The sequence below is a fragment of the Sparus aurata genome, chromosome 22, assembly GCF_900880675.1.
Source record: "Sparus aurata chromosome 22, fSpaAur1.1, whole genome shotgun sequence".
NCBI classification, from domain to species: domain Eukaryota; kingdom Metazoa; phylum Chordata; class Actinopteri; order Spariformes; family Sparidae; genus Sparus; species Sparus aurata.
The window spans coordinates 9,965,727-9,981,161 of record NC_044208.1 but is presented as its reverse complement, the minus strand read 5'-3'; the positions used below and the strand labels follow the sequence as shown (position 1 = coordinate 9,981,161).

At 39.9% G+C, this 15,435-nt stretch overlaps 1 protein-coding gene across 1 annotated transcript; it reads right to left on the bottom strand.

Moving 5' to 3' along the window:
- Positions 1-367: 367 nt before the first annotated feature.
- Positions 368-14,950, bottom strand: tdrd15 (tudor domain containing 15). Its single transcript, XM_030406343.1, has 5 exons — positions 14,849-14,950; positions 12,402-12,460; positions 4,514-10,417; positions 1,926-2,083; positions 368-1,564 (listed from the first exon to the last, which is right to left on the bottom strand). The coding sequence occupies exons 2-5, from the start codon at positions 12,455-12,457 to the stop codon at positions 1,551-1,553; spliced, it is 6,132 nt and encodes a 2,043-aa protein (XP_030262203.1). The 5' UTR covers positions 12,458-12,460; positions 14,849-14,950; the 3' UTR covers positions 368-1,550.
- Between the last annotated feature and the right edge of the window lie 485 nt (positions 14,951-15,435).

Below are 15,435 nucleotides of genomic sequence, written 5' to 3'. Positions count from 1 at the left end.
GCTCTCTGGAAAGCTGAAATAAAATGAAGGGCTTCTGTTAAGATTATCTGAAGGGATGTGGTTTTGTTTGTGATCCACCCATTCACACAAACAACACATCAAGAGAGATGTTTCTACATTACTCGACATGTTGGGATATGCTGGGTCATATTGGGATATGGATATATATGTACATGGATATGGAATAAAAGTCAGATGAAATGTGTCGCATTATTTTTGGGGAAGAAAAATAGTCACAACACAGAATCAATATTCAGATATGTCACACAAAAAACAATCAAATGAAACACTAAAATAACCCAATATCCCTAACTTATTGTGAGTAGTCTATTTACACTTCAACTTAGAAAGTAATGACAAGAAAAAAGGCGATGCCAATTTTTATTTGTATTATTAGAACAGCCCTTACTGTTCCTCACTTAGAGTACTTTTAGTTTTCCATCCACAGAGTAAACAGCTAAACTTCATTGTAAACAGGCAACAAATAGGTTGCACACTCATTAAAGGATGCATGATAAGCGTCCAACACTTCCTCTGAAACAATCCTGACTCAACAGCGCTCTCCAGAGGTGAAACACAAACAGGAATTTCTGTAGGGGTCACATCAGGACCTAATGTGGATTTTGCATTAAGCTGCACTAATGTCAGTTTTTAGTCACCCACAAGGAACTATACTCCATTTCCGTTTTCCCACAGCCATCATGAACCCAGCAGTTAAAAGAACAAATCATATGAGAGAACAATAGGTATCAAATTTCTTTTAAAATTTCCACCTGGAAAGGCTTCATTTCACTTAAAATGTATTCAACACAATTTAGGTACTACGTGTAAAAGGTTCGAACTAAACCATCGGAAGCATTAAACAGGTATTACCTTCTTTTTATTATTTATCTAGAAAGGAATATTTTGCACAAAAACTCAAAATTGACAAAGACCTATTTACAAATGTCTTTTAAAAGCTTAATACTGTAAAATTAATTAAAATGTCTGCTTGGCAACTTTATATTTATCTCGCTTCATCATAACAAAAAATGCAGGTCTTAGTGTCCGAATTTTTTTTAAACATAAAGCACTCTGAAGTGTTCAAAACAGATACACAAAACGAAATGAACATCCATCAACACGTGTAACTTATTAAGGTAACGACCGTCTGAGGTGAACACCTCTTTTAAAGAAGAAGACTGAAAATACTTAACTGTTCATGAATGCAGATATCTGTGCTCTAACGAAAATGACATTGTGCCGTTGACTTCATAAAACTTCAGGAAGGTACTCGATTTAAGTCAACAAAACAAAATAAAACATTTCCTCAAATACAAGTAAGTTTACATGCTAAATAATAAGTAGTACTTCAGGTTTGTACAAATAAATCACTTCTTACATATGTTGAGCTGCAGCTCTCGCTCTTAAACTTTTGAGATTCAATGTTCAGTCAAAACATCTTACAATCAGCATGTTATTTGGTTTAACCATACACTGGGTCATCAGGAATCGATGCAAACTTACAGCAGGGCCACGCTGTGCATTTTAGAGATTCAACCACACTGTCATCACATCAGAAAACCTGTGACAGAAGAAAACAAAACAAAGTCAAAGAACTGTACACACCTGCCTGCAATTTCCAAATCAAGCTGTGGAGTTTAAAGTTGATCTAAACTAGGATTGAATGAGTATTCAGTACTTCCTCTATCCAAGTGACTTGTCAGTATCCATATTCATGCTGGAGGAAAATCCTCATTGGGTAGCAAATATCCTTTTAACTAAATTAATTTCTTCATTTAAATTTATATAAAACATGTTCTGTAAATACTTCTTTACCGTTGTGATTAAAGGAAACCAGCCCTACATTCTGAACACAGTGGAAGCCAGTGACAAGCAGTTTCAAGTGATCAACATAAAGAAATGTGTCTAACTATTTGTCTTACAGTGATTAGATCCAGATACAACACTGAGTGGCATCTCTTCATCAGTAGACTCAACAGAAGGATCGGACTTCTTGTCAGAAGCTTCATCTTCACGATCACACTCTTCCTCATTTTCAGGGCAAGGAAGAGCAGTTTTACAGGCGCTCTGTTCCTGGAACCTGAATGTATCAGAAATAACATCACACATTTTTTTTTTCCTGTCTCTGCAACAAAAAAATGACTTTTTTCTCTCATATCCTCTAATGAAAAATACAACATTAAAAAAACTAATAGCTTAATTTCCTTTTGAAGAAGTCACTGCTGCAGTTATCAGTGCTAGAGTGTCCTCTGGTGGTGAGAAGAGCCGATAACATGATTTTGGTAATAAAAACCTAAGAGGAAGTTCTTCACAGATTTAAACACTTTTTCCCCCCAATCTAATCCCATTTTTTAATTCATAATCTTTTTAAGACAATCAGGTCTAACACTGGTAATCATAATGAAGTTTGTCTTAATTTTATACTGTTTATCTTATCTCTTAATATATTTCGTTATAGTTTTCAAATTACATGTGAAAAATAAGATGTACGGTTGACTAAAAGTTGCTTCAATAAAAATTGTATTAAAGGACAAGTTCACCTAAATGTAAAAACGTATTCATAATCACATCAAGGTTTTAAAACATTTGTCTTTTGTCAGGGCATCCAGGGACTTAAATTACACTGGAAAAGCTGCATTGAGCCATTTTATATATATTTTTGTATGTTTCGTTATTAAGTCCCCAGCTAATTGAGTTGTTCAGGAGAGCGCTGCAATGCTGTTTTGCTGTGGAGCTCCAAAATTGTTTTGATGACTTCACCTGACTTTCCATCGGCATAAAAGCAAATGGATAATGACAGAATTTTCATTTTGCAAGTAGGGCTTATGCAACGTGGAGGATGTAAGCAGTTCTACCACCATGCTTTACCACTTGAAGCATGGGAGTAACACTCCCTGGTCCAAGTGTGTGAAATGTCGGGAACCCCTGATGATCAGTTTGCTGTAAGACGAAGCTGCTATAATGTTACGCAACTGGCACACTGGTCCTACTAGTTGTCTGTCCTAATCCACAGATTAATAATAACAGTAAACAATCACAATGAGGCAGATCATTGCTGTGTTTTTAAACTGGGGGACAAGACCGAATCGAACTGAAAGTGAAACTGACGCGTTTTAGTCTGCTTATGATCTCTGGTCATGTCTCCGCCACACTCCGTTAAACATGTCGGTCCTACAGTGATCATCGGCATCCACAATGTGTTTCAACAGGTTCACAAAGCCAAATTGAGTGAATACACCAAACACATTACAATCCACCGTGGCTTCAGTTATATTCTGATCGGCAGTTTACTTGATTGGCCACCAGATCGTCACAACAGGCTGCGTTTCTCCAAAAATTGAGTCAACATCAACTTTTTGCTGTACCCCCTGCAGTATGCACCATCGCAGCCAAAAAGGATTAACCTCATTAAAATGAATCTGAAAATCTGTGTTTTCACCCGACACCGAATGTAATGTGAAGTCATGTTTACTTTTTAACCCCTTAAGAACCCCTTAGAACTAATAGTTTTTTTGCTAATAGTTTTAAGCATCAGATCTTAACAGTATACGCTCACTGTTGGAAAGCTGAGACTGTCGTGATTATTTTAAGCCCAAACACAAAGGAAAAAAGTTATTATTTTTTTAATAGCCTTCTAAACTCACCATGACAACATTAGAAAGAGCCCTCTACCGCAAGAAGCAAGAATGCCTACATACCTTCGAAGTGTTCCCTTTTTTCACAGCTACAACGTTGTTTTTTTTCATAGTTCGCCATAGAATGGGAATATCCATGTCATTTTACCCAAAACTAGCTACAAGTGTCGAATAAGCAAGAAACTTAGCTTAGGTCTCATTAGGTCTCAGGGTCTTAGGGTCTTAGCTTTCATTTGAGACCAAGATTATGTTTCTAGGTAAAGGGGTTCTCAAGTTATAAGCCTTTGAATCTCAGTAGGCGCTCTTGGAAAAAAAAGGACCCAAGCCAAATGCACAGCCATGCCTTTAGAAAAAAATTTGTGAAAAATCAATTTCTTAGTCTTTTGACTTCACATTTTGAGTGTAGCAAGCTGAGACCTGTGGCTATGGCCTAAGTGTGTCTGCTGTGTCCATAGACATACCTGAACCCTTATAACTTAGTCAGTTTATTGACATTTGAATTGGAGGGAAACCAAAACCTGTGTTCCAACCTCTGTAACTCTGTGTCAGTATGTCATAGAATCACACTTACACTTCTAGAAAACACTTGAGGGTGTTACCTTTCCAATGGTACCAAGCACATCCCTGAGTCTCAAACTATGTGGGAGCTGTCATGCTTTTAATTTCGGTATGTCGTTTTAGGAAAAAGAACCTTAAAATGGGGGCGTTCACTAAGAGGTTAATTATTTAAAATATTTAGATGTATTTATAAATGACAAGTTTTAAAATGTTATTTTGGGTAAATTTGATGTTATATTAAATTGAGTAATAAAAAATAATAGAAAAAACAAAATACTTGTTAGGTGAGGCCCTAATGCAAAGTGATAAGAGCATACCTCAGTCCTAACATGATGTCGATGTAACCGGCATGTCCAGCATCCACCAACTCCTTGGCGACATGAACGTCATCAGCCAGAATGTCCACCTTCCAGTGTGTGTTTGACACAAACTCTCTGAAGAAGATCTGGAGGTTCTTCTGGTACAAACACTGCTGAAAGAAGACTGCTGCTTCATCAGTCCACTGTCCATCTGCTCTTATTGGCTTCACCCCTCTCAGGATGCATGGGTATGTCACTTTTGGCAGGTTCATTATCTCCACTGGAAGTTTTCTAAGGTTAGAGCAGTTTTCATATGGTATGCATTCATAAAGGCCATAATCCACCAGGTTTAGGATCGCTGTGGTGTTGGACTGAATGATTTCTGCCCTGCACCATTTGCTCTTGGTATCTGATTTCAACAGGCAGCAGGTGCCAGGGACAAGATGGGCTTCAGGAAGAGGAGACAACTGCTTAGACAGGTCATCCAACATCATAGACACTTTGGTCATGACGAGAAGCGAGTCCTCCAGAACAACACAGAACTCAAAGGGAGTTGTCACTGCAGCAGCAAAGCCAGAGTATGCTTTGTCTATATCAACAGGAGCAAAGACAAGCTGCTGAGGCTGGCTTGTCTCAGAGATGGATTTCCGGTCTGCTTTTTCATTTCGGATTTCAGCAGGTGATGGGTACATCTCTTCATTCTTCTGCAGAGAGGCTGCGATTTGATGTTTAAGGAACATTCTGTTCGTGATCATCTCAACCTTCCAAAGCTTTTCAGCTTCTGAATAACACACAAAGACCAGCTTGACTTCTTTGCCTATCATTGGTTTGAGAGTTTCACACAACACATTATGAGCACCCTTTTCCTCACTGAAACCAAAGCAGTTCGCCTCACACAAAACTGCAAGGTTTGGGATTTTTCTAAGGTTGCTGCACTGTTGTCTAATTGAGCAAATTGGAATTTCCTCGACTGATCCATGATCCATGAGATGGACCTGGCATTTTCCATGGTGTACATGTTGAACAACGGCCCTGTGCCACTGCTTGTCCCTGTGTACCTGAACTAAGCACTTGAGGTCTTGTTTGACATCCTCTTCGGCCACCATCTCGCACTTGTGCAGGTTGTCAGCTATGCCATTTTCCAATGCTGAAAATAGTTTACTGGTCCTATTTAGTCTGACGTAAAAGCTACCGTTACCGAGTACCGACAGAATTGTACAGTTCTCTGTGTCTTTAGCTTGAATAGTTGTAGGTATGATTGTATCTGCACAATCACTCCTTGCTTTGACAGAGTATTTCACAGTTTTCCTTTCATTCTTTTTAAAAGCGTCCATGTTTCTGGCAGGCGTTCTTCTACGGCCCCGGCGGGTTAGTGTGCGTTTGGGCAACAGTGTGGCAAGTAGTGGTTTCAGCACAACTTTTTCAGCAACAGCAATAGGATATTTTCTTTTGAATTTAGACATTTCATTTTCACTCACTTCCTTTTTCTGGTAATTCTGTTCACAGGATCTCACTCCCTTTTCGATTGCAGCTGAACTCGCAAGAGCTTCCTCTTCCTTTTTGGTGTCCATGCCTCTTTCCACAGCAGCTTCAGGTAATGGTGGAAGACCACGTGCTCCACCAAGAATCTCAACCTTGACCTCCCAATGACTATGATACTGACGGACAAAATCTACCATGAGAGGCTGCTCCATTACGGCATCAGTAAAAGATGCGTCATTTTGGTAAGTGCTTGTGTCCAACAGGGAGCATGGTATGCTAAATCTTGGCTGAGAGAGATACTCCTTTGGAATAGTATAGAGCTTGTCCTTTCCCATGACTGCGGAGTTGCCATAATCCACAAACTCAACTCTGAAACAGGAACTTCCTTCACAGTCCTTCACCATAGAACGATAAAGAGCGCTGTCTTCCTCATACTCAGCCAGCACAAGGTCATTGATTCTTACAGGTTTGGTAGTCTTTATGGAATCTCCAAAGGTACCAGAGTTGAGATCTTCTGCCATTTTCAAAATGGCTGCTTCATCCTCTGACAGCTGAAGGAAAAAACTGTTGACCGAGTCGATGTGGGAGACGAAACACATTGCCCTCAAACCTTTGGTCACTTTCATGTCCAGCAAACATGAAAGCTGAGAGATCTCCACTTTCTCTGTACATTGTGGTTGCTCTGACTTTGTGTTTGTGTCCCGGTACTCTCTTTGTTGTTTTACTGGAGAGTTTTTTGCAGGTTTTTCATGGACACAGCTCTTTGTATTGTCCTCATTTGCGTCACAGGACAATCTCTGCTGTTTTACCAGAGAGTTTTTGGGGGGTTTTTGAGGGACATAGCTCTTTGCATTGTTCTTATTTTGCTGTTGTACTTTTGAATTCTGACTCTGAGTTTTACCTCGAACACAGTTTTGTGCATTTTCTTTCTTTTTTCGTGGTTCACTACCAACTTGAGTCCTCCTTTGGTTTTTTGATGTGGCAGAATTTGGAGAATGCCCTTGCAGGTGACTCCTGCTCTTGACTGAAGTTTTTGTGTTTCCTGCGCTGATAGTTTCTGGTTTCTTTCTCATGCTGCTCATAACAAAACTCAAATCTGTCTTTGGTTTTGGTGAAAAACTGAGAATGAGCTCCTTAACCTTCTCATTAACGTTCACTTCTCCATCAAACAGTTCAACATCAAATGAACCATCCTCATTCTTTCCAACTATGAGGGCTTTCACTTGCTTGTTAAGGACTGCATCACCAAGCCATTTCTTGACATCTGTATAATGCTCATCCTTGGACACTGAAGCAAGGCTACATCTCACAGCCTGCATGGGTGTGTACAACAAATCAGTAGAGTCTCTGGGAATGAACATGACATGGGTTTTCTCAGATATGTTTGTGTTTCCATAATCCACAAAAAACACATTGAGATGCAGAGGTGATTGAACCGGATGCGCCAAGCCCCTGTACCATTTGCCATCCAAGTATTTTGCCAGGCACATCTTCCTCACAACAGCTCTTCTACTGGCTTGCATCATTTTCTCACTCTCCTCTAAGATTCTTTTTTCCAGCTCTTCGATGATGTCAGTGTTTCTCTCAAGGTGGCAGTAAACTTCCCACTGACTGCTTATATGAGTTATGTAGACTTTTTCTTCACTTCCAAGATTTAGATCATATGAAGAGAAGACAAAGGACTCTGGAAACACTAAAGCCTGTTGCTTTGTTGAGATTGTAACTTCTCTTGCCAGGCCCTGTTTCAAGAGCTGATTTGTTATGCTCTGTTGGGTTTGGGTGTTGTAGAGGTCCACAACATTGCACAGCCCTTTGTTTTTCACATTCAACTGACTGACAACTTTACATCTTAGACCACAGGTGCTGTTGCGGACAAAATCACTCAGCGATTTACACACCTCTGGACTCCAATTTCCACAGTTCTTGGGGTCTGCAGGTTCGATCAGGTTGTAAAGGCTGCACCTGAAAGCTTGTCCTTCCAAATACACATATTCTGGCATTATTGCCTGAAGATTGTGGTCCTGGACTTGGATGGTGTAGCCGTAGTCCAACAAAATCACTCTAGCATGACCTTTCTGCTTTTCTGTGATGAATGCCCGGTACCATCTTCCATCTTGAGGTGACTTGGCAACACAACATAAATCACCTAATTTGAGGGGTACTGTGTGGGTTGTGTAATATTGCTGAACTTTATCCATCAGTTCCTCCAAAGCTGGAACCTTATCGAGGGGCTGGCACCAGAAATCTGATGGCGAGTTGATGTAAGAGCAATGCACAGCAAACTCAAACCCAGGCTTGGTGTTCAATACTTTAAAGTGAGCAGGGGCTTTGGCCCTCTCAGTTTCAGTTTTGCATGTTTTGTCTTCCTCCTCATAATCCTTCAGTTGCTCTGTCTTCCTATTGATGTCCGATGTCACACTATATCTTGTGCATCTTGTTTTGTCTGTCACATCTGTGTTAACTTGCACCAGAGTCTTTATGGGAATGTTGTTCCAGTATTCAGCTTGTGTTGAAGAGATCAGGAGCTCAGTGATAGTTTGATTGCTGTCACTTCCCATCTCACAGAGATCAACAACAAATTTGTTTTTACTCATCTGTACAACATGGACTAGCAATGCCTTGTTTGACACAGCTCTTCTAAAAAAGGCACAGGTTGTGCTGGTCCAGACTTCATCCAAAGGAAATACATTGACAAGTGAGCAACAGAAGGCAAATGCTGATTTGCTGGCAAATTCCTCAGGTATCTTCTTGATTAACATGTATGGCACTTTCTCAGTGTTCCCAAAATCAATAAACAGAACTTCAGCTCCATGCTCAAGAGTGTCTGTCACTACACCTCTGTAGAAATGCATGTCTTCCTCGTAAAGTGCACAGCACAGTGTCCCAAGCTCAGGATTCAATAGTGTGTCTTCCTCCAGCTTCACCTGACTGAAGTGATCCATCATTTTTGTCATCATTTCCTCGAAGTCAGCATTGCGTTTTTGTGTACGGATCCAGAATCTTTGTGGATTCTGAACATGCTCGACATAGCCCACAAAGACAGAGCCTACCTGCACCTCTTCTGCTTCCAGTGTTTTACCCAAAGCTTCAGACATGACTGTCTCGTGGTAGAGATAGCCACCCTGAGGTGACAATTCTTTTGTTTTAAAAACTGACTCAAAATTGACTTTAGGAAGCTCTTGAGTGGGCTTTGTGTCTTCAGCATCTATTAGAGTGATAGAGTAGAGATGCTGTTCTTCGTCAAAACTTCTGATTTCCACATCTAATGTCCTTCCAAGCAAGCCTGCCTTTAGAAAACTCAACTGCTGAGCTTTGACTGCCTCATCCTGATCATTCAGGGCACAAAGCGAACATGGGAATGCCATGATGGGTTTTGAAACAAAATCAGGTGGCAACCTGTGGACATTCTCAACTTTGACCGATTCAAAGAATCCATAGTCAATCAACAAAACTCTTACGTGAGAACTGACTGGAAGAAACTGCACCAAACCTCTGTACCATTTCCCATCTTTGCCTTTAACAGAGCATAGCAAACCCAAGTTTTCTGGAGTCTTCTGACTGCGTTCTTTGGTTTTATGCTCACAAACTGCAGCCAGCATCTGCGACATTTCCGAAAGATCTGTTTGCATACTGGCCATCTGACAGTAGAACAGCTCAGGTTTGACAGCAGCAGTAACTCGCACTTTAGCACGTGTCCCACAACACAATCGAGGCCCACAGAATGACAGAATGTCTTCATATCCTGGCGAACATGAGGGTTTGAAGCAATATTCTTGTCCCCATGGCTTTTCAATGAGCAAGTCAGGAACTGGCTCTACATTTTGTTTGAGTGGAACTTCAGCGAGCATCTCAACCAACAGGAGGAATGTATCCGTGTCCACATGCCTCCCAAACCCATGTCTGACAAACTCGTTGTTGATTTCAGGGGTTTCCAACAAAAGCACTTTGTGAGGCAGCAGGGCTTGGATATAACCCATGACATTTCTTCCAATCAGGCTTGATAAGTACTCCTCTCCTACAGAATGAGGACAACCTTCAAGCAGCAGTACATTTGCAAGAAATCCACAAACTATCTTGGGAGGTAGGATGAACAGGTCGCTTGAACCGGAAGATATGTTGGCGATGTCCACACTCAAGACATTACCGTGATCTATGAGGAAAACATCAAACAAGTCCGCTCTCCGGTTCTGAACTCTTCCTCTGTACCAGCGGGCTGAAGCCAAATCCTCTACAAGGCAAAACTCTCCGATATTAACTGCAGCTTTAGACTTTGGTATGTTCTGTATTTCTCCTTGCATTATGTTATAGTCAAGTTCACATATGGTAAGGTACTGTCCCTGGAAGTGTATCAGGGTTGCCTCAGGGTTCCAGTCCAAGTGAGTTAACTTGAGGTCCACCGGCCAAAGGGCACATGGTGGAGATGGACCAGACGTCTGAGACCTGCAAATTTAGGTGACATATGTTAATAACCTACAAGTATTAATAATAATTTGGTGAGTTCATGATTTTACTGATTTAACCATCAGCTGTTAATATTCAGACCAATTTCAGAAGCACATTCTGTAGAACCATTCCTAGTGCATTTTCATTTCCACTATTCCGCCTAACTGTTGCTTAATGCCAATGCTGCTTGGTTCAGTGTGAACGAGAAGAAAAGGCAAGCTTTCGTTGCAGTGCTATTGCAAACTCTCTCTTTGACTACTATTGTCAGCGTACATATCTCAGTATTAACAACACCTTCCAGTGTTTCCCCTACCGTTCTGTTGGAGGGGTGGCCCGCCCCACTAACGCGCCTCCCCCCTGCCCCCCTTGAAAAACGTGAAAATCTAGGCGCCCGCGCCAGCCTGCGCTTGTTGTCTGTTTCTCTGCACACTGTCGGATGCTATTTACATTTTATACTTTTCATTCAAATAAGCTAACGTAGCTGCCACAGATGTTTACTTTCATCTATGAGACCTACATTTATCTTCCGAAATGAAGCTATCCAGCCCGTGTTTAATCTCCAAAAAGCTGCAGGTAAATGAATTGGCTCGTGTTCTTCTACCAGTATGACGGTGAAGTTTTAACTGCAGATCACCTCAGCAGACCCGGGCTGGGCTTCTCCGCCGCTCCGCTACAGGTGCAGCTGGTCTGGACTTCTCCCACGACGTCAGAGCAAATGTGCAAACAAGCGTTATTTGGATAAACTGGCGGCACAACGGGGAACTAAACGGCTACTTTCTCACACGAAAAAGCTTTAAAACCTGATGTTACCGCCACTATAGCGGAATTTAAAACAGAGTTACGGTGGTTTCAAGTTAGCCATAGTGAGGGGAGGTTCGCTTCCTGTTTATAAAATAAAAGCACAAATTCTATCCTTATGGTTTTCTTTATAATTAAAGGACAACGGGTGTTTTATTTTTGTGAAAATGACCAGAAGTGTGTTACTTACTACGGCTGGCTTGGGTAGCGCCGAACACAAACACACATACATATAATTTATTTTATTTTTTAATTCAGGAATGTTCTGTAGGATCTGCCGGACTCACAAAAAATCCCAGCCCCTACCTAACCTGTCCTGTCCAGCTCAGCCCCGCACAGCCCAGCCCTTCAATGAAGTGTTTGAGTGTCTCCGTTTTGTTAATGTTGTTCTGTTGTGTTTTAATTAAATTAAATTGTTCTATTCATTACCTTGAGGTTTGAGGAGTCGCTGAATGTACATTTTCAATGTAAAACATGTTCAGCCAGACGAGGCCCCCCCCCCCCCGCGCGCGGATACCACGCCGCCAACAAAAAAACCTAGGGGAAACACTGCCTTCGCTAATAAGTGGAGATCTTATTTACCTGTTGGGTCAAAGACTAAAGAAAATGACAGTTTGAGTATACCCAAAACTAGCACTATTAGTTGGTCCAACTGGTGGTCAAATGTCCCCATTGAGTAGAGCACAGCAGATAGGTCGGAACATCTACACATCTTTGAACATTACAGTTACGGCTGAATATTACAACAGAACACATTTCGATTTCACATAAATTGGAGTATTTCAGACACAGTCACAGGATGACCTCCATACCAGGTTTATTGTCATTAGCATTTCAATTGAACTTAAATGTAGCAAAAGTAGGATCATGAACAATGTGTAACATCTTACATGTGATCTAACATGTTCACAGTTTAGAAAATATAAATAAAAAAATAAAATATAATAATTTCATATTTAACTGGGGGGTCAGATAAATGTGATCTATGGCCTGATTTGGTACTTATGTGTTCTTTCTGGAAAGTGGGCATGACTGGGAAATCTTAAACTTATCCTATAACTTAACTGTCACCTTCTAATTAAATCACTAAAACACTGAAAAAAAATGATGAAAAGACAATAGCCTAAATATGATACAGTACTTAAATAAAAACATCACTTTTTTCTCTTTTTGTAAAACTTACTTTTGATTTTCGGATCCCAGCACTGACGGCATGGCAGCAGCATCAGTAACTGTCATATCCTAAACAAAAAATGTTTAAGATGTAATAATGTCAAATGTACACGCTCTTGTCAATAAAACGCGCGCGCGCGCGCGCACACACACACACACACACACACACACACACACACACACACACACACACACAACTAGCATCGATGTTAACCTTTAAAGCATACTAAGCCTGTGTATAATCTTAACCAAGCAAGGCTCTTTGTCTCAGGTGACAGATTGATTATTGGGACTGATATTCTGCATCAGTATCAGTGTTCTTTGTGTCTATATTGCTAATAATTGATTGATCTAAGAATGCATTACTCTGGCTCTTACACACTCAATGTCCCACCCACAACACTATCTGATTGCTTACATGTCACAAATAATAGCCTATCGACAGTGAATAATCTGAATCTACAATCTGATTTATCAAATAAATGAAGTAGTGAAGTACAAAATAGCAGAAAAATTGATAGAAACACTGAAGTAAAGTATCTCAAAATGTAATGGTAAATCAATCTCCAAATGCGACGCAACAGGGGAGGATTGAAGATTTCTCCTCCCTTATAAATCGGACAGTGCTACAAACTTTTTTCCATGTCCCCAAAATCAACTGGAAGCAGCGACCCAACCCAGCAGCAAGCTTTAGGAGCTTTCCACCTTAACCCTCCTCCCTGTTACATCGCATTAGGAGATCGACACTTCTCGACTGACAAGATGGCGGCAAAAGGAAAAAACAACTGGTAAAGAGAGTTGTTCAAAAACGTTCTTTTTAGTAACTCTGTGTGCACAAACAATGTTCTCAATGCTCAAGTTCATGTGTAGAGATCCTGGTGATGCTACGAGCAAGGCTTCATGTTGTGTCGAGCCTTCTTAGTATTTTAAAAATAGCAATTTTGATGCTATCATACAAGTGCCCCTTGCACTCCAATTGAAAATGATTTTGACCCGAAAACAAAAATACGGTCAATCTTAAAAGTGGCGCTTTCGTCGTAATTATGCTTTTAGACGAAGGTTTGACTTGGGTACAATCCCAAAAAGACCCTAGGTGGCATTTTGGCGAGAGTTTTGCTTTAAGATGTAATGAGTTTTGTTTCACCTTATTACATCTGACAAATTATTACAGACTGGGAATTTGTTTACGAGAGTGGTACTGTAACTCAGAGTATGTGCAACATAAAAGATCATGTTGCTTAAAATGTAATTTGCCTAAATTATCAACAATGATATAATTTCATCATAATGTTGCTTTGAAGTTGAAAAGTTTGGACACCCATTTTAGGTTAGTATTGATATGATGATGAAGGTAAAAAAAAATTGAGGGAACAGTTGAAGAGATTTTCTCAGGCAAGCCGTGTATAATGTAGGCTACATTACAGGCCAAGTCGTATTACTGTAAAACAACCCATTTTAGAACGTCTTACACTCCTATTTCACCAACTTAAACTCAAAATGTTGCAAAATGTGTATTTTGATTACATGGCATAATGGAATATGGGCTCAAAAATGACCACAAATTACTACCATAATAAAGACAAAGCTGCAACAATTAAATGATAAGTTGTCAACTATTACACTGAGCCATTATGATGAAGAACAAAAGTCACAATTCTCTGATTCCAGCTTCTTTAATGTGAATAATTTCTGGTTTCTGTAAATAGTAAACTGAACCTATTTAGGTTGTGGACATAACCAGACATTTGAGGACGTCATCTTGGGTTTTGAGAGACACAGTGTTCACAATTTTCTGACATTTTAAAAACCAAACAACTGGTTAATTATATTAAATGAATAAATAAATAAATGAATGAGGATTATTAAATTAATTATCTCTTCATGTTGACCTTACATAAGACATGTAGTGACATGTAGATTGCTCACTTTGATCTAACTTCAGATGTCATTATCAGCGGCACTGACATGGATAAATTGGAGTAACTAACAATGCTCCCATACAATGCAAAGTCAAGTTTTCATTAATGCATTTCGAAAGCATTTAAATACTATCTATTCAATTTGGTGAATTGGCTTTAATCGCATTACACAAGACGAATGTGAGGCTAGCTAATTAATGTTACTTAGCCTAAAAAATGGTTAGACATTTGACAAAACTGTCGTGTTTTGCTAAATCCACAGTGTACAGCAGGATGTCCAGACCAACCAGAGGGACCCAGCAGACTTTTCATGGCGGTGTAATGAGAAATTCAACTAGAGTTAGCGGTAAAAGTAACAAAGAGCTAACATCGTAAACAAACGTTGTGCTAACATGAGACGACAGTGTAGCTAGCTAGCGCGGCCCGACAGTCCGTTTACATCATAGACGGTTTTTACCTCAAATTTTCCTCAGTGGAATGGAGAAATTGACACGTTTACATAAGAGACACCTCACTTATAACTGTGACTGCTTCTTACCTTTTGCACCGCCTCATGAGTCCCATCTGTCAACTTCTTCCAACTCCTTTTGTTTCCTGCGGTCAAGTCCGCCTGCAGTGCGCAAGCCCCGGTGAGACCAGCCTCCAGTTATTTCATGGTGCCTATATACAGTAGATATTACGGTAATACAGTGCAAGAATAGAATTCAAAATAAAAGCACCGACCTGTGAACGCAATTTGCAATTTCACATGAATTCAGCCTCTCAGTCTGTTAAATAATTGATTCATTAATTAATTGATCGATTAGTTAATCGATCAGTTAATTAATTGAGCATTCATTGGATTATTTGATTAATTCATTTAATATCCTAATTCTTTCTGATCACATTGAAACCTTAGAAGCCAGAGGCCATGGCATTTCAACTGTGTGAACAATCAGTCAAACGTTAAAATAAACACAATCTCAGGAGCTTTTGATGAGGAATTTTAATATTAAAGCCCACTTAATAGACAAATATTTTCAATATTAACATATTAATTTAGATTTACCTTTAAAGGAAACTAGCTGTTTCCACAGACTTATTTAAGTTCAGAATGATAGAACTCCACCTCAGAGTCAATCAGAT